Source organism: Ammospiza caudacuta, chromosome 9 (assembly GCF_027887145.1).
Source record: "Ammospiza caudacuta isolate bAmmCau1 chromosome 9, bAmmCau1.pri, whole genome shotgun sequence".
In the NCBI taxonomy this organism is placed as follows: Eukaryota; Metazoa; Chordata; class Aves; order Passeriformes; family Passerellidae; genus Ammospiza; species Ammospiza caudacuta.
The window spans coordinates 28,857,352-28,876,910 of NC_080601.1; the positions used below are offsets into that span (position 1 = coordinate 28,857,352).

Here is a 19,559-nt window from a genome sequence, read left to right on the forward strand (position 1 = left end):
ATAGACACAAGTACTGGCCCAGGCACTCTGCACACACAAACCTCTGAGTGTCTCCATATCCTTCCAGGACATGCCACAAATCAGAACTGACTGCTCCTGCCAACTCTCTCCATAACCTCTGCCCAGCACCAGGCACCAGGCAGTCCTAAACATATTTGTTCCCTGTCTGAGTTAGATGCACACATAAGGGTGGAAAGATGAGGTTCCTGTCCTTCTTCAAGCTGCCAAACCCAACACATCACTGACGGCAAGAGAAGACAGATGGAGCAAACAGTGGATTGGAATCTTTTATTCAGTAATCAGTCCTGCTGTGTGGGTAACATCATAGCAACTGGAATCCAAGTATGCAAAAATACTGAGTTTTCACAGTGAAAAACCAGACAGTATAAAATATTCCAGTATTGCCTCTTAGAACCATTATTGAAATAAGACCTCTGTTTCAAAGGCAACGTGCTTATTTATTGTTTGTTTTCTATGCTCAACCCCTCCCCCCAAAACACTTATTCAGACAGTTACCCTCCTCAGCCCCACATTGCCCACACGTGCTGTGGGGCAAGGAACACTACACAAAATCCCTTCCTGATTTCCAAATGCTCACTGAAGAACGTCCTCCCAGCGGTGCCGAGCTCCAGGAAGACGCAGGTGACCGTGGAGCTGTCCCGGTGCCGTGCACAGCAGCGCTGGTGCTACTGCAGCGCGGCCAGAGGCTCCGTCTCGCGGAGCAGCCAGCGCAGAGCCTCGTGCCGGCCTTGCCTCTCCAGCTCTGCTCCCACCACGTCCCTGCACTGCTGGTGGTACTCGTTCACCCAGTGACGCTGCAGAAAGGGAGGGGCAGCACACTCAGCATGAACACACAGGAGAGTTCATGACCTTACACGATATGTACAGCCAAAAACATTTGTAGGCCCTTGTGCTCCTTAGGTCTGAGCTGGAATCCTGTCCTGAAGAGACAGGTCTCTTGTTATGTGGAAGGGACTTGTACATTTGATGTGGGTAGGAACTGAAGGAATTCGTCCTGGGTTTTCAGAGGAGCCAAGGGTCAGTTCAGCTGACAAGTAAAGTCTCTGCAAATCACTGCCTCCAGCAAGTCTGAATAGCTACCTTGGCACAGCTTAATAAAAAGCTTTGCAAAATTGTGACTGGACAATGCACTCCTGAGGCACAAGCTGCCCTATTGATCTGAACAGGTAACCCTAGGGCAGATCTTGGTACCCTTCACAGCCCTATTCAGCAAATGGAAATGCAAAACAGGGTTATCATTCCAAAAAGGAGGATGTGCTGAGGTAAAATAAGGAGTACAGTAGAAAAACAGGATGAAATATGCCATGGAGAGGGTAGTGGGAGACTTAAAAGAAAGAGCATGAAGCTGTTCAGGAAATAAATGCTGCTGAGCAGGTATCAGAGAAGGCTGCTCAGAGTTCATGTGTACTCAGCAGTGGGGTGTGCCTGAATGGGACTGGTCACAAGCAGATGCACACAATGAGACAGGACAGTCATCATGTTGTCCTTGGGGAGACAGCATGGTAAGACAGACATTTGCCAGAAGCAAATCAAGGCAGGAGTAGGAAAAGAGATGATAGCAGCAAGTATCATATTAAGGGAACTACCAAAACAACATAATCGGTGGAATCCTCAATGTCTTCACCATATAATGTAGATTGGAAGGATGTCTGAAAAGCTGGTTTAGTTTACTCCCTCACTTCAAAGTGGGACAAGCTTAAAAATAAGTCAGAGTGCTCAGGATTTGTCTCTGGATCTATGAAATGGAACAATGGCCAGTGGTTCTAGCAAACAGAACAAAATAAGCTGGTTCTAGGGCAAAGAAGGCAATGCAAACCTGTTTTACTTACCTCCTTTTCTGTCAGCAAATTAACATCAATCATTTTTGTCTGGATTGGAACCAGGGTTAAGGGTTCAAAGGTCAGGCTGCCTCTGTTTTTGAAATTGTACTGCAGCAGAGAGACAGAGATTGTACAATTTTAGAAACAGCTCCACCCTGATCACACTTACTCCTTGGTTATGTCATCACTACAGAATAACCAAGGTAACATTCAGATGAGAGGGTAGCAACTTACAGCATTTTTCTTACAGCTCAAGCAAAGAATCTTGATATAAACCTTAGTTACTTCTTTTAATGGTTCCTTTCTAAAGGTGAAAATTGTACAGGACTTCAGCTTGATGACTACATGATCATTTTCAGTCTGGTATTTCTAAAAGCATAACCCAGCCAGACTGGCAACTATAATGTCAAAATCTGCCTGTAGTTTTGTTTCTGCTGCCACTGTCAGCTCCCTACCACAGAGGAAAATCCCAACATGAGATCAACCAGTTCTACAGCAATAACTCCAATTAATAAAGTTGCTTCAACACGCTGACAGAAGACAATTTAAAACAACTCTCACACACACATTTCAACCCATGGAAACTATGCAGAAGCAAAACTGCCTTTTGTGCTCCCATTATGAGGGGAGACTTAGAACCAGTGTTCATCAATAAGGGGTTTGGAGACCAGGAATCTTGAGTAGGATTTAACTGTCTGCAGCATAGCCCCACATCAAGTTCCAGTACTTTAAGTTTTATAAGCAGCAAGTCATGGAGAAAGGTGCATTGTGAGCAGGTCATTCACCTTGGTTTCAGCAGGGATGACGAGGACAACGTTTTCTATTCGGATCCCAAAGGACCCATCTTCATAATAGCCAGGCTCTGCAGAAACAGACAGTAATTAACTAAGCCACATTGCTGCACTCTGCAAGTACTCATTCCCTATGGCCAAACTTCCCCTCTATGTCTCTAGTCCACTGAAGTCACTAAGCAATCTTGACATCAGGCAACCACAGAGGCAAATTTCTGATGCTGCTAAATCTGCACAGAAGCCCCGAGCAAGGTGACAGCAGAAGTTCTCAAAGAGAGAAGAAACAAGACAGACAGTCCTCAAGCTTCAGAATCTCCTTGGAATTCAAGAGAGCACAGAATACTTGTGTTCAAATACCAGAAACTCTGAAAATATTAATATCTTCGTGAGCAGGTAACCCCTTCCTCAAAACACTCTTTTAGAGACTGTTTCCCTGACTTGCTGAGAGGACTTTGCAGCCCTGAAGGGATGTAAGTCTCTCAGCAAACCCCATCAGGCTGTTAATTTACTACTGGAAGAATAAGGCATGCAAAGATTTAACAGCTGCCTCAAATAGCCCATAGCAAAGACAGCATTAGCTCCTGAAAGCTTGGTGTCCACCTTGTACTGCAGCCAGTTCTTCCAGAGTATGCCAGAGCCAGCTGGTCAGCACAGCTCTTCTGAGGCTGTGCTGCAGAGGGCAGGAAGCAGTCCTGCAGCACGCCATGGCAAAGGTGCTTCATGGAAGGTGAAAAGCTGATGTGAGGGTCTTTACCTAGAGAGCTTAAATGACAACTAAACCAGCAAGCTGAGGAGGCAGGCCCAGAGCTTTTGATCCAGCCTTTCCTTCACATCAGTCACATTTATTCCCTCTGCATCTTGAAGAGCTTGGTCCCTCCCCAGTGACCAGAGAGAATCACCAGTGCTAAATACCATCAGAGACAATCATGCCAGCCTCCAGGGGCTCATCTGCAAAGGTTTTGTAGCTAATGCCACAAGGACCCTCGTGCACGTTTAGGAAAGAGCCAACTCCATGTCCTGTCCCGTGCAGGTAATCCAGGCCACAGTCCCACAAGGCAGAGCGGGCAAAGGAGTCTAGAAGGTGACCTGCAGACAGACAAGGAGAAAGAATTCAATCAAGTCAGGCTCCCTCAGAGACACTGAGAATCATTCTGAAGGTTCAAACCTGGAAAACATGCAAAAAAAAAAAAAAAAGCCCCAAACAAAAAAACCCTACCAACATCCCCTCAAAAAGCCACATCACCCACAAAGAAAGCAAGTCATTGGATGGCTAGAAGTTACAGGGCAGATTTGGCAATTCTGACACTCAATCCCTTTCTCAGCTGAAAAGCCCTTCTCTCTTCCATTACACAGGTCTTCAAGAGATGCTTGTAACAGAAACATTGCACTGCTGCTTGTTCTACTGACATTTTCAGGAAAGAATCTAATGGTTAAAAGTCCCACAGAGAATTCAGTACCTGTCCTAAAAGGAGCTGCACTTATTGAACTGAAAATAGGAGACCTGCCAATTGTGTTTGGCAGACTAATCAGCCAGGCTTTTTTCCTGGAAGGCCACTCATTTCACACAGTTTCAACCACAGGGCACAGAATTTCTGTTGCCTGCATGTGAACACCAAGCCCATGCATGCAAGTTCAGATACCCTTTTCAATTTCAGTTTGGGTTTTTCATAGAACTGTGCAGCTGCTTTTACCTTGCCTACCCAAGAATGCAAACTTGAAGAAATCTCTAAAAAGAGCTGGTTTTGTATAAGGTGTGACCAGGGAGAAAATATCATCCAGGGGTGGATGATATGTCACTACTTTTCCTGCACAAAATAACAACTCCTTTGTGTGTCATATTCCCATGTGTTTTCCCACTGATACAAGAGATTCCACAGTAATTGGAAGAGAATTAGCCAGTCCTTGTGAAGCTGAAGAGTGACCTCTCACTTTGATAGAGCCATTAGTAAAGAATAAAGACAACCTCCAAGCAGATGTGTTAGAGCACCACTGAGTGATGAAAGTCACTATCACCCTAGAAACAGAGCACTCACAAAATCCTTCAGACTGCCTGCCTCAGAATTTTCAGCACTGGTTGATGCTGAGACAGAAGGCATCAGTAATCCAGAATCCACAGTCTTGTGATGGAAACAGTTATATCAACTGCCTGATCTGCCTAGACCTGTCAATCATAATGCTGTTCTCAGACCACTTAATGGTTCTTCAGAGGTCAAAACACTCCGACTCACCAACCCACCTTTGGTTCCATTTGGGAAGATGGCAGCACTCACAGCTATATGTCCCTTCAGGACATATGTGAAGCATTCCTGTCAAAGAAATGTGTGCCGTAAGTAAAGAGGGAAAGGAAAAGCTTTGTATTCCCCAAGAAAGGAAAGAGAAGATGCATCTTGTAGCCAGCTGCAAAGGATATGGAAAAACTTGCTCATGCCCTTGTGTGGCTGGTAATGCCAAAGCAAACCATGAGCAGAAGGAGTTTACATCACTCTGAAGATCCCTCTCCAGTAATTACAGAGAGACTATCACAAACTCAGAGTGCAGGTTTAGCAGCAACATTCCCCTGATCTACATGACTGATTCTCTTTGTGGCTGTACTTTTAATTCCTGGGCATATCCTACAGCTTATTTTTGTCACCAAGTGAACTATAATAATGAAATTAGTTTTAGTTAATAAAAAGTTAAAGAAGCAATTTAAAATAAACAAAATTACACTGCTCACTTTCCAACACAGACCTTTTCAGGTAAGTCTGAGACTGATTTTTTATATGATACACTAGGCACAATCTGACTGGAGCCTTGCATCAGACACTGAGCTTTGCACTAAATCAGACTCCTCTGGCTCCCTTATTGGACAAACCAATCTGCTGATTGTCTTATTTATTAGAGGAAACAAGTTATTTTGCAGATGAGAGCTCTGCATTTTAAGATAGAAAGGTGTCAATTCTGTAAAAGAGTTTCTGTTTTGGAAGTCTGAAGTATGACAGTCTCCTTTTCAGTCCTTATCCAAATGCTGCCACACACTGGTAAATAAATGGTAACTCCATAGACAACTTAGCATAGCAATAGAGCACATTATTAATTTAAGCATCTCTAATAATAAGGGTCTGATCACAAACCACACTGTGATCCCAACTTACCTTTTCATAGGCTGATGGTGTGCCAAAATGCATTGTCCTGGTCACATCTGTTGTACCATCTCTTCAGAAGCAAACAAAGATGCAGGAACCAAAGGGATGGGGGGAAAAGAAAGATCAAAGTGAGAATGCACAGGAAAACCAGTCACACTGCAGCAAACCAACCAAGCTCATAAATGGATAAACTCATCTGCTCTGTGCTACACAAGGCTGATGATGTAACTGCTCCTAATCTCCAAAATTCCTGAACACAATGCCCCAGATGTAGCAATGATGATTTACAATTCCCACTGTTATCTTTCAATCACAAGTATCCCAAAGCTCTTCCCAAATTAGAATCTAAACTGCTCATAAAAACGATGCTAATTTGAGGTTTAGCAACAGGTACCTGTCCACTGAGAACAGGCCAAATTCAGCCTATTTGTATGGAAGACAGTTCACCAACAGCTTTAAAACACATAGTTGTGCAAAAATGACAGCCACCAGCTCAGAAAAGGGAAGTGTAAGGGGGGATAGTATCCCTTTCATCTTCAGGATGTCTTGTGCTAAGATTTCTGCAAATCATCCTGCATTTGGACAGGGGTTAATCTAACACATCAGAAACTGGCTCTAAGTTCCTTCTGCAAATAGCATTTTGAGCCTGCTGTCAAAAACACAGTGGTTCTTGAAATAACGAGTTCCCTTTGAAACTTGCTCCTGTCCCTGTGCTCTTCCCCAGCACACACAGGCCCTGGGCACAAAGAGCTCACGGTTTAACTTCTCAGCAGGGACAAGCAAAGCATCCCTGTCACAATGCTGCGCTAAGTGCCATTGATGTCCAGCTTACATTGTATCCAAAGGGCTCCTTTTCATAGTGGCACTAAGGAAATCCTTAATTAGGCCATCAGAGGGGAGGAAAAAAGATCTCCTTGTAAAAATCTTATCAAAGGATGTCTGTATGGTTCTTTTTCAAAGCTCTTCCTGAGTGACATAACAAAAAAAGCACAGCTCTAAAGACAAAGCCCATCTCAAAGGAGCAGCCAGGCTTGTCCTGCATCTTCCAGAACAAGCCACTTCTCATCTATTTACACTGGTTAAAAACATCACTTCTTTTATTTTCCATGGAGTCAAGAGTTCCACAGTAAAGGAACTGAGGCCACTGAATGGCACTGTCAAAACAGCATTGAGCGAGTTTTCAGACATGATGCCCTCCCAAAAACATACCCAAGAGGCCACTGGGATGAGGAACCCTGACTCTGAGTCTCTCTGAAAAGGCAGAGAGCACCACAGGGCAGTGCTGTCCTGATTCTTCACCCCACCTTGTCCTGAGCTCAACATCAGTCAAATCTGCCCACAGGCAGATCCTGGCAGGGTAGATGCCTCACCAGCTGTGCAGGCTGCTGAGCAGGCAGCCCAAGGCTAAGCCTGGGCACTCAGGGCTGCTCCCTGTTCCTGCAACTTAATACCAAAACCACCAGCCAAAGCACAGCTCCCATCACAGGGGATGGATGGGACTCAGATGGGACCTGTGCTTTGACATCTTGTCCCTGACTCCAGCAAGGCCTGTCAGCAGCCCTGATCTGTCTACTCAAAGCTCCACACTGCCTTGCTTGCCAAGGCAAATGTGAGCTGACCCTGGAGAGGCCATGGGGAAAGAACACCTGGCAGCTGAGCACCATTCATGCACTCACTTGTACTGTGCTCCTGAGTCCAGGAGGTAGATCTCGTTCACCGACAGCGTTCTGTTGGTCTCAGGAACTGGCCTGCTCAGTTAAACACAAAGGGTTTTGTTCCACAGTTTTAAGGTCTCCAGCCCACGTCTGCAGCCCAGAAACCATATTAACTACAAGCTTGGATGTGTTGGCTCTGATTTCTTGTGGCAGTGATGGAAATCCCACACATGCTGAGCCAGGGATCATACTGAGGAGAGGATTTGTATACAGCAAATGGCACTACAGTACAGAGCTTTGCTGCTTCCAGCAAAACCCTCAACATCTGTTTCTGGATGTATTTCAGAACAGTTGTGGCACTTCATACTCATCCTTCCCAGATTTCCAGCCCCTAAATAGCCCTTTTCTATGGCCCTGAGGAGATCAGCATCATAATACATGCATGCTGCCAGCAGGGGAAGAACTTTACTTAGTAAGGAGTAAAGAAAGATAGCAAGCAACATCTCCCTGGAGTACTCTGTTGTGACTCCATGGGGAAGTGAGACAGCTCATTCCAACTGTGTTTGCTGAAGATTGAAAGGAGAAGCTGTGTTTCTCTTACTTGTAGTGAATGATGGCTCCATTTGGACCTGTGCTTGATATGGTAGCAAAACTCAATTCAACAAAGTCTTTCTGCTGACTGAAAGAAAAGATTGTGAGAGGAGCACACCAAGCACCTAGGGCACCAGGAGTGCCCCATCCTCAATTTCACATCACCTCAGCCTTCCCCTCGGCCTTGAAAGCCACCTAGACAAGCAAATTTGGGTAGAAGAAATGTACAATTTGAAGCCCTCATCTCCCAGCCATCTGTTTTCCAGATCTACTCTTTCCTTAGAAGAAGAAAATTCTCTACCCAAATCACCCAGGAAGATGTGCTGAACAATTTCTACTTTGTTACTTATTTACTCCAAGGTATTTTAGAGGTCCTGCTGATGGGAGTACCTCTCAAAATAAATAGTGCTCCTTCTCTATGAGAAGAGGAAGAAATCTGACTTTGAAATATGCATTTCTCTGTGGTAAGGAAACAACTGCCTTGGATTTAAGTGTCCTAACCTGCAGTACTCCTCACTGCTATCTCAAAAGGAAAGAGTGGACAGGATGCAGAGGGCTGGGACTTCTATTTCCCAAGAGACCAAATTCTTCCCAACTCTTTCAAGTTTTCAAATAAATCCATTAGTAAAGTTCCTCAGGTAATATATATCTGCAAGTGAGATGAATTTCTAAAGAATAAAATAAAAACAATGGATAAAAAAGCCACCCAGAGAACCTCCTCAGAGAAGATTTATTTCTTACCTGCGGAACTCCTCTGCTTTGTCTGCAGCAACTATTTCTGTTACTGTTCCCTTTGGGACCTGGTGGACAAGGACATGGGCTGGATTAGTGCAAACAAGGAAAGAAAACCCTGTATGCTTAAAGTGGGTCTTGTCTGTGCCTTATGAAACCCTGGAAGTGGCTTCTTTCCAGCTTTTCTGTCCTCATTCCTCAGTAATGACAAACACAAACCCAGCAACACTGTGCAGGGCATTTGAGACGGAGGAGGTGGAGATGGTCACAGCAGGACTGCTGCACCCTGACTAGGGGGCAGTTAGTGCAGTACTAACTTCACTGACATGTGCACAGGCAGCATCCCTTCACAGTCAGGTGACACTAAGCTTAAATAGTTCTCTTTAGCAGCCCAGGCTGTAAGAAATTTTATGCTTTTAAATCAGGAATGGAAGCAGTGGCAGAAAAAACAAAGTGTGTTAAATTTTACTTTAGGCATAAATTTACATTTAGGCATAAATTCAAACCTGTGACCCAACTTCCCCTGGACTAGAAAACAAGCAAAGCAAGGCAAGAGCTAGGTTTCAGAACCCCTGAGGATGACTTCTTGAGGTACTCAGACATGTAAAAAGGCACCTTCTGGAAGCCATCAAGCCTTCTCCATAAATAAAGTCAATAGACTCAGACATGCAGTGGCATGGCTTAGTAAGTTGCTGTGTAACACCTGGCACTCTGCACATCCACTGAGTACTTCTAATCCAGTGAATACAAAAATAATTTGTTTTTATCCCATTTTCACTGCATCTCCCATTCATAAATGCCAAATTTGTTCATACTGGCAGACAACACTGATTATCATGAGAATAACTCCCAAGTATTGTATGAAGCTGAATATTATTTCATGATTTACACTACCAAACCAGCACAAGACAGCATTAACACTACACTAAGCCTGCTCAGGTAATTTCTCACTTGTCTGCATAAAATGAATGGGAGAATGTTTTCAAAAAAATTAATTCAGCCTTGGACAAAAGCATGTTTGAAATCCTCACAAAAAAACACAAACCACCAGATAAACCCCCAACTGCTTCCCCACTTTTAGTAAAGGTACTATAAAGACTAACAAAAAGTTTATGCCAATGAATAATTTTAAACAGCAACAGAACCTTCAAGTTAAAAAAAGATATACAATACCTCTTTTTCCAGCCAGTTAAAGAGCTCACACAGGGCAACAGCATCTTTAATCTGTGTTAAAATAGGCACAAAAAAAGGCAATTGAGAAGGAGAAAGATTTATCAAGCCTCAGTATAAACAGGTTTTGATGCAAAAGCATTCAACCTGTAAGTTTCAGAATCACAAACTAAGAGATAATCCAAGAGGTATTTTCAGGTTTTGCACCTTGTAATTAATATGAACACTGGAAATTTACCTGGAGAGTTAAAAGAATGTTAATAATTATTGTTAGGACATATATTACTGTGTGAAGTCTGGCTTTACCCCACACATCACTTTCAAGACTATTTTCCCTTAGCAGCCAAGATCTTGCATCTCAGACCACAGAAGGCAAACACACAACACATCTGGTGATGTGACAGGGGAATGTGTCCTTTGGGCACACAGCCACCACACAGTCTCTGTCACACAGCTTCTGGCTCTCTTACCTTATGACCCCCATTTTTGTTCCATTTTTTTTCTGCATGCTTGCAGCATGTTGGGGCAAGAAGCAGGAGATGTGTACAAGAATGAGGCACAGTTTTGTCCCCAGGTGGCAGGTGACAAAGTGCCTCTTCTCAGTACAACTATTTTTACTTTCCTTTAACTAACAGGGAGAGAAAAGCATTGAAATACAAAGTACTGGTTCCCAAGAAGCTGCAGAAAATATGGGACAAGCCCAAAATTGCCAGCCCTGCTTCAACTGGCACATTTCTCTTATTGTGAAAAGTGCTGCTTGACAACTAACAGGAGATAAACAAGAGAAAAGCTCAGCCCCACCATGAACCTGTTTCACAGACAGATTCCTTGCCTGAAAATATGAAGCTTCCTGGGAAATCAGCCTCATTTCCAGTGTCATAATGACAAGACTAAGAGAGTGCTTTGAGGACACTGGCTGCTTCTGAGCATCTTGGCCTGAGCTTTGCACCATGTGTTGAAGAATTTCTGTGTGTTATTTAGGCTGTGTTTATTCAAGTGATAACAATTTAAAGACTCCACTGACAAAGACAACAGAACTAGCAAAGGGGAAACAGCATCCCTTTAAGGGCCCACACTGCAAACAACATTTCTCAAGTCTGCACAGTCTTCCCACAGAGCAAGGCTGTTTCCTCACACTATTGCAAATGTTGTTCTTCAAGGGAAGGCAAAACAAGCAAAAAACCTGCTTCAACAGCAGTAGATGTCTGACAGAAGACCTTTTTTATCCTCCCATCCAAATTCTTATTTGCTTTTTATCCAAAACATTAAAACTGAAAGGAAAATGTTGTTTCTTTCCCTCAAAGTAAAGCAAACCTGTTGCCATGTGCAAGGAGACACTCAAGGCTTCACTTACATGTGCTCTTCTCATGCCTTCTGTTTCTGCTGCATTCTTCACAGCTTTTGCAATGCAGATGGGGGTATATGGGGTGAGGTATCGGTAAGCCTGCAGCAGAAGGACAGGGATTACTTGTGGATTAGTCAGACTACATAATCCTACAGATTTATAACTCAGCCTGGCCACAATTTGTACTTTGGCAGCCTCTCTCAACCTTCAGCACTGTGAGATGCTGGTTGCCAACAGTCAGCCTAGTGCACTGGGGAACAGAGAGGAGAAACAGTCCCTGACTGAAGGAAGAACAGCCACAGGGAAATCCAAAGAACTAAACAACAGCTTGTCATGAAGCAGGGTGAAGTCCTGGATATCCTAAATATCATATATCTATATCAATGCCTGAGCCATAGATTCCTGTTGCTGATGGACACTAAAGGCCCAGAGGCCAATGAGAAACACTAATCCCTGATGCTATGATAGAACTTAGGCTGTGGAAATGACCTAAAATTACCTGACAGCCACCCTCAAGTAGCAGGGAGCAAAGGTACCCAGCCCAGGTACCAAGCACTGAGCATCACCACTGTTAGTGATCAGCAGCACTGACAAACACATCAAGAACTGAGGAAACATGAAAGGCCTTTGCAAAGCTCAGCTTTACACGCTGTCAGTTCTGAAAGGAGCTTACATCAGTGGTTTGAGACAAAGCTCTCCTGTGCTTGGATGGGGTGACCCTGCATTAACAACTAGTAACTGATCCCTTACTACTGCACACTTCCTCAAACACCAGCTGTCCTTAGATTAGCAGGAATGCTTGGCTGGTCTCAGCACATCTTCAGAAATTCACCAGCTGAGGTGACTTGCCCAAAACTCATCACACTTGGCATCAGAAGAAGAACCAAGTCTTTTGCCCAGTTCTCTGCTCTACCCATTACATATCAGGAGATGGGATGAGCACCTACTGAAGCACAGCCCAAGCAACATGTTGTTTCCCACTTTAAATGCATCAGCATACAAATATATATCCCTCAAATTCAAGGAAAGGCCCAGTAGATCCTCTGCAAAGACTAAATTCACATAAATCCTACAGGCTTACAATTTCCAAATTCTTAAAAACAGCAAAACAACTACACTACATAATGCAGAAACTAAATTACAGAAGTCACAAGAAAGTCAGAAAAGTCCTTTTATCAGTCAGAATAAATAGTCAGATTCTTATTTTGGCTTGCCCTTTATAGATACTCGTAAGTACTAATAATCTTTTGTGAAAAGTATATTTACATGCAGCTGTAAACAAATCTGTAAAGGGTTTGCAGATCTGTGTTTAATAATGGAATGGATTTTTGCCAGTGTCAATATTTGGCTCTGATGGAGACAGACAGTAGATGGACTTCCAGCACTGGTGTTCTTCACACCAGCTGAGCAGCTGGCCTGGAGTGCTTTGAAGTGGTGGAGAGCCAGGGAGGAACTAGAAAAACTCTGGCTCTTTCAGTGACTCTCTAAGTGGCTTTTAATCAAGACATTTCAGTCCTGCTTGCCTGCTTTCTATTGCACAGAGCTCCTTGTGGCAGGGACTCTCCCCATTGCACACAGGGCATGCAGCACTGTAATGACTCAGAACCAGCCAAAACTTCCAGCACTCACAGGGTAAATAATGTCACTCCAACTCATTATATTCCTTTCTCTAGGTCAGCCCTTCTGTACTTCTCCATATGGATACTCTACATAAATCAACTACAGCAGCTTACCCAAACTGGGGATAGACCACTGACTGCAACTACAGCAAGGAGCTTTCCACTCTGAAGTCAAAAGAACAACAATTTATCCTGAATGCTCCATAGACACTATGTTGTCAGTATTTTGTATTAGGAGGCCTAGAAATAGACTGATGGTGTCTGAATATTTAACCCTGGGCAGGGACAAAAACCTGTATATTTACTCACAGTATCTGTTAGTTACTAGACATCACTGTAAACTGGATGGTATTCCAGAGAATGTGATCTCTAGCAAACAAGAGATGTACACAAGATGCATGGAAACCAGCTCATTTGTCCACAGTTGCTGTGTCCTTCCTTCCCCAGGTATTTTTCATGCCTATTAGAATATTAGGTGGACAGAGGGAGTCCCAGGCAGCAAGTTCAAAAGGATAGCAAGATACAGCATGTATGGCTGTGCAGAAATTATTCTGATGCTACAACTGCCCCTCAGCAGATGCACTAAGTGCATGGACAACCAGTGCCTGCAGGTTTTATCTGTGTCCTCACAAGATTCCCTGCTACAACAACTGTCATCTTCTCCCTCCTGCCTTCAGTAAAGGACATCACATATTGCCTGATATCCTCAAGGCACTGAACTAAATAAGGGCAACCACCCTCAGACACTCAATAAAGCCAAATGCACTCTCCCAGAAGTCCTGCTCAACTTTCCTGCTTCAATTTCTGCAAGTTACCAGTTCTTGCTGCTCGTCCACATGAGGCTGATGCTCCACCCATGGGCAGAATGACCTGAGTTCACCCTGCTGCCTCTTCCCTCCCCTCTCTCACTGAACTTGTTTTATCTTAAGCTGACAATTCTTTGGATAAATCGGCTTAGCGAGTTGGAAGGGCAGCTCCAGCAGGAGCAACCCCTGGATTAACAACCCCTCGATACCTCAGCATGGCTGGAACCCTTCTGCACGAGCTCCAGCCTGCACTGGGCTTTGCAGAGGGGAAACTGAGGCCAGCTGCCCTCATTAACACCCTTGCTAACCACAAAGAGCAGAGAAGAGAAAAGCATTTTCCCCTGCTAGGGCCACTGACCTTGGGAATGGCCTCAGTCAGAGCATAGCTGGCTTTGTCACTGAGCCACACTTTCTCCTTGGGTGACAGGCCTGCACCAACAGCCTGCAGCTCCGACAGGATGGATCCATAGGGCATCACCTGGATTTTGAACTCGGGTTCCAGGGTGGAGTCAAGCTGTAAGTGCTCTCTCACAGCTGGGTCCATCATCCTGTCACCATCAATGAAGAGCCTGAGAAACAAATTGGAGAGATCAAATAGGTGAGATCACATCTAACAGTGGCTGGAATAAAGGAGGGAAGGAAAAACCATTCTGGCAACATTTTAGGGAGAAAGGAAATCATGAATTATGCACTCTACTTTGTCCTATGTCATTTTAACTACCAGCTTTCACACAGTTTAAATCCCAGCTTGAAATTAGGATGTACCACCCCAATGAGAGGAAAGAGCTGACAGAATTTCTATTTGTATGACAGTCAAAATGGCTACATCCCATCACTGTGCTTGAAACAGGAAAGTAACAGAGGCAAGCAACAGCCACTCTAACTTTTAAGGGCACCATCTGGAAAGAGAAAAGCTACTGTAGTTCTAAGTATCACATTGCTCTCACTTCCACTGAGTTGAAAAGTTCAGCTCAACCTTCACACAGCCTGTACTCACCCACCCAGCCAGGTTTTACCTTAGATGGATCTAGGCAGCAGCTTACAGATCCCTGCAAAGGAACTGTGCTTGCTGAGGCTCAATATATGGGGCAGTCACAGGAAAGAAGCCTTCTATTATAAGCCCTGAAACTTTCCTGCACTGTCCCTGCAGTTTTGAAGTGACTCAGCAATTAGACTTTTCCCTAAAGTTTGTAATGTCCAGGCCAGGCACATTTCACCCAGAGCTCCAAAGGCCCTACACATTATCTCAGGGTGGCAGACAGAGGACTCTGCCATCGTGCCCAAGGTCACCCAGCATGCCAGCCAAGGTGCTGAGGAGTGCAGCAGAGCTCTTGGCTGCCTCTCTAGCTCTGATCAGGGGAGGAGGGTAACGAGTGTTGGACAAAAGAGCTCAGAAAGGACACTAAAGTACCAAGCATAGGTGGTTTTGAAAAGACTTTGCTAGAACAGCTCTCCCCCAGAAAACACGTCTTGGGGAAGGGAATACAAGCACCTGATTGTGTTCATTCCTATGACGGTGTATGCAAAAAACACAGGATTGTACTCGACATCAGAGCCTCGGAGGTTGAAAAGCCCTGAAAAATAAAAACACCAAGAATCACAGTCCTGGGTCATCTTCTGCAACATTAGAGAAAGCCAAAAACAATCTCACAAAAACACAGGCAGGCAATGAGACATCGCAGGTACAGGCTGTGATGTGCAGCTATCCCACAGCCTGCTTCATTTCTGGCAATCCTAAATTTATGCCAGGAGATGGCACCAGAACCACAGCATGAACACTCCCGGGTGTTTAAACTGGTGTTTAACTTCTAAAGGAGGGCTGCCTTGGAAAAAAGCAGGCGCAGAAAAGGAAAGACAAGGACACGTACCAAAGGTAGGGTCTGTCCTTTCTGGTCCGTGCAATGCAATAAAAGCTCACTTTTTAACAACCAGAAAACTTCAAGGTTACAAATTGTCATTTCATTCCAATCCTTTTGACATTTGAGGTAAGAGGAAAACACAATAGGCAAGACTACAATACCTCAAAAAGGCCTCTTATTTGGGCCCCTCCAATATCTCAGATTCAGACTGTACAGTCTTAGCTATTTTTCAGAAAGATTTTGTCCCACACAACTCCAGACAAAGTCAAGAGGAGAAGTAGATGTCCAGCATCTCTAAAATCCTGATTTTAGATTTTAGGGTCAAATAAAAACTCCAGGGTATCCAATTAGCTGAAATAAGTTACTCAAGCCAATAAGGCCAGCCAGCAGGACAGCTGGGAAAAGAACCAACATGTCCTAAATTACAACCCAGCACTTTATTCATTGAACTGTGCAAATTCTGCCATGAAAGTAAAAATAGAGCTTAATTCTCTCCAGGGAAGCAGCAGGTCACTTGAATGCAGGAAAGAGCCACAAAGAACTTTTTACTTCATGGGCACAAACTTCCTCGCTCAGCCAACTCCCAATGCAGTAAGAAGGCAACAATCTCCTTTGTGGCTCTTTTTCTGTCCCTAGAAACTTGTCTGGAGTTTAACACAGTGAACTGAATTAGATAAAATTAAAACAACTTCTCCCCTTCCCCCTGTAGGATAAGAAATCAACCAGGCACCCGAAAATGAGCTGCTCTAGTGACCTTCTCTGGTTCATCTTAACACTCTTGATTCATAACCAAGCTTCACTTTGCTGGAGACATTTAATCTGAAACCACCTCAGGGCACCAATTTATCATTAATTTAATTGGAGATGCGCCTGAAAAGGTGAGACATACAATCTCTGCTCATGCAGGCCTCCCCAGGGAGGAGTCATATTCACCACTCTCAGAAGTAGTTCTTTCACAAAAAAAGCTCTTTGCTCAGTGCCCCAGATCCAGAACAGCCCAGGGACCTCATCAAGTTGGCTTCACCCAGTGCCAGGGACATTGTGCTGGCAGTGCTGGAGTGAGGAAAACAGCACTCCCATTTCTATCTTTCCAGATCAAAGATGGGGCACAGGCTGAGCAGCACTCACACCCTGCCCGGGTTACATTCCCCTACAGCAGTGTGTGCACTGGTGATTTCTGCAAAAAGGACACACAGTCCTAGGAACAGCAGTTCTGGGGAAATCACTGCTGTTTCTGGCCATTCTCCCTTCCTACACACTGGGCTGGGAGCCAGGGTGTAGAGACCCAGCCAAACACAGAGGGGACTCTAGCAAGACCCTGGGTTGAAATGATCTGGAAAAACAAGTTGAGCCCTGACACACTTGTTTTAACCAAAGCATTGGCTGAACACTGGAGAGGTAGAGACTGACTTAAGAAGTTGTGACAATTAGGAAGATTACTGTGAATGTGGTGTACCCCACCCTTGCTTTATGTATACAAAGCCACATGTTGCACTGCTTTGTTTATAGCCCAGACTCCACAGCAGAAAACAGTCTCCATTTTTCCAATGGGTGAGGCAGCATCAGGATATTTAACAGCCAGAAAATCTCACAGGTCTTTTTCTTTCCATCACACTGCCTCGGGCTTTGTGACCTTCTCCCTTTGCCTGGGCTGTTTTTCAAAGGTGGTGATTTGCTGCATTTCCTGGGCCAAAACTGTACTCAGGAGCTGCACTGGTGTAATGAGGCATTGTGCAGAAATACAGGCTGGCTGTTTGTGACCTGCTACCACCACTGCACTTGATAAGAAGTTAATTGATGTCTAACGAACATGCTTTCATAAGGGCCTCTCACCCTGGCATGATTCTTCCTTTGCAGGGCAGGAAGAACATTTATTTTGTAGAAAGAACAGAGAAAGGAGATGCAAAGACTTACATGCTACTTCATCCAAGGCTGTTACCACAAACCACATGACTTTCCTCTCAGCCATTTTTGAACGAAGGGCTACAATTTTGTCTCTCCAGCTGACTCCTGTAAAACACAACAGGAAAAGCCACATAATTCCCTAACTTTGCTGGGGATGATGATGTAAACACAGACCAACATATCATGCTTGTGCTCCTCACTCCTTTCTAATAACTGATATGAACTATCTCAAATGAGCTGCCTTCTAGATGCCCATGGATTTGTATTGAAGTCATTCAACTTCTAGAAAATGGTTATTTGAAGTTTTGAGGACAGAGGGGTCATTATTCACAGTGACCACATTGTGCTGTGGTACTGTTTAACTCTCCTCTGTAAGAGAAGAGCAAAAGGGGGATTTAGGGCAATAGGAACAACCCATGTCTATTGGGAGTTCAGCTCCTCACCTGTATAACTCAGGTCAAGTGTGATGAGAGGCTTGCAGGGGCGTTGAGGACAATCTGTCCAGATTGTATCAATCAGGTTTTCTTTGACAGGCACAAGGTCATGGCCAGCACTTCTCAAGACTTTGGACATTCTCTTCCACTGGTCTGTCAAAGGGAAGAAAGTCAAGAGTGGGGGCTTTAAGGAGTGCACATATGTTCAACAACAGCTCTCTTCACAAAGGTCAAACTCAAAAATCATTCTTCTCCTTTTCTTCCAGCCTCTCCTTTTCCCATTCCCTTAAGAAAGACAGCAAAATCTACTGAAGTTACAGTTCCACAAACATGCCACAGTAGCCAGTGGCAGGTACAGAACCTCACAGTCCTGAAGCTTCACGCTTGAGCTGAAGAACTGCTCCAGCTGGGAGACAGAAGTCTCTGGAAGAAGCCACAGCAGAAGCTGCCCTAAGGGTGTCCTCTCCCCAGTGCAGAACCATGCTAGATCTAAGCTAGACAAGATAAGAGTTACTTCCACACAGCCACAAGACAGGTCCTTAATCCATCTGAACAAGCAAGTATCTCCCCTTGCCTCCAGTGACCTTTGCATTGTGCCTCATGTTTTGAAGCATGAATAGATGGATACTTTGATATAAATGACACTTCTCCCTGTGCTTCCTACAGGGAAAGCTGCAGAGATCCCAAGGCCACCAAGCAGGAGTAACAGCTTGAATTGTGCCTGGGTGTTCTGGCTCACATGCTGACCAAGGCATTCAGAACCTTTGTACTGAAGTGCCCATGACAAGCCAAAGCACAGACAAAAAGAGGTGATCAGAATTCTGCTTTTCAGGTGAAGTCACTGCAAGCCTAGAAAGCAGTTCTCATCCCTTGTGCTTTGGAGTCAATGCACTGCAACGTAACTCTTGTGATATATGGCTAAACAAAAATCCAGCCTGTTTTGCATAACAGTTTAACCAGCACTACATCTGAAACATGGTTAGCTGCACACCATCACACAACAGCTCAGGCAGAGAAGAAAGGAAGAAAAATCCAGTTGCACTACCCAGAGTTATAAGTATAAAGTAAAACCGACCTGCTGGAATAATGAAAGGGTCCACTCCCACCTTGGAGCCTTCTGGGAGGACACTCACTAGCCAATCCTCCTGAGTTGGTGTATCTTTCAGACCTTCAAGGATTAAAAAAAAAAAAAAGGTTCAAAGAAGCAGTCACATTGAAACATTCCCACACTATGCAAAAAGTCCAAGCTAATGCATTAGATATGTCTGCTAATGAATGTCTAGACCCACAGGCAAGAGTTCTCACAGGACACTAAAGCAGAAGCTGTGTATGCAACATGTCCCAAAGTCCCTGCATGATGGGATATCCCTACAGCTCAAGCTGTACTAGTGGGAAGTGACTGTTCTCTGTTGATCAGTGGAGCAGTACCCCAGGCTCCTGCATACCCATTTTCATGAGTGTCCAGTTGCTATCCATTTGATGTGCAGCCTGCAGGAAGTAGCGTCCGTCAGTCCACATGGCAGCGTGCTGCTCGGTCACTATGGCAGTACCTAGGCAGGGAGGCAGAAAGGGATTCAGGGTGGGCAGCCACCATGCAGAGACACACACAGCAGGGACAGGGTTTGAAATTCACCCTAATTCCCTAAAAGGCACCTCTGATCGCTGTTCAAAAGTTATTCCTGTTCC

The 19,559-nt window shown here is 44.4% G+C and overlaps 1 protein-coding gene across 1 annotated transcript in view; it reads right to left on the reverse strand.

Moving 5' to 3' along the window:
- Positions 1-362: 362 nt before the first annotated feature.
- XPNPEP1 (X-prolyl aminopeptidase 1) overlaps positions 363-19,559 on the reverse strand; it is a 29,150-nt gene continuing 9,953 nt past the window's right edge. Inside the window, exons 4-20 of the mRNA XM_058810313.1 lie at positions 19,319-19,423; positions 18,949-19,041; positions 17,883-18,026; positions 17,449-17,544; positions 15,168-15,249; positions 14,034-14,244; positions 11,260-11,349; positions 9,909-9,959; positions 8,745-8,803; positions 8,014-8,091; positions 7,434-7,505; positions 5,767-5,827; positions 4,869-4,938; positions 3,545-3,718; positions 2,627-2,703; positions 1,851-1,949; positions 363-815 (exon numbers count right to left, since the gene is read on the reverse strand). Coding sequence (XP_058666296.1) covers positions 687-815; positions 1,851-1,949; positions 2,627-2,703; positions 3,545-3,718; positions 4,869-4,938; positions 5,767-5,827; positions 7,434-7,505; positions 8,014-8,091; positions 8,745-8,803; positions 9,909-9,959; positions 11,260-11,349; positions 14,034-14,244; positions 15,168-15,249; positions 17,449-17,544; positions 17,883-18,026; positions 18,949-19,041; positions 19,319-19,423 — 1,691 coding nt within the window. The 3' untranslated portion in view covers positions 363-686. The remainder of the gene's footprint in view (positions 816-1,850; positions 1,950-2,626; positions 2,704-3,544; positions 3,719-4,868; positions 4,939-5,766; positions 5,828-7,433; positions 7,506-8,013; positions 8,092-8,744; positions 8,804-9,908; positions 9,960-11,259; positions 11,350-14,033; positions 14,245-15,167; positions 15,250-17,448; positions 17,545-17,882; positions 18,027-18,948; positions 19,042-19,318; positions 19,424-19,559) is intronic.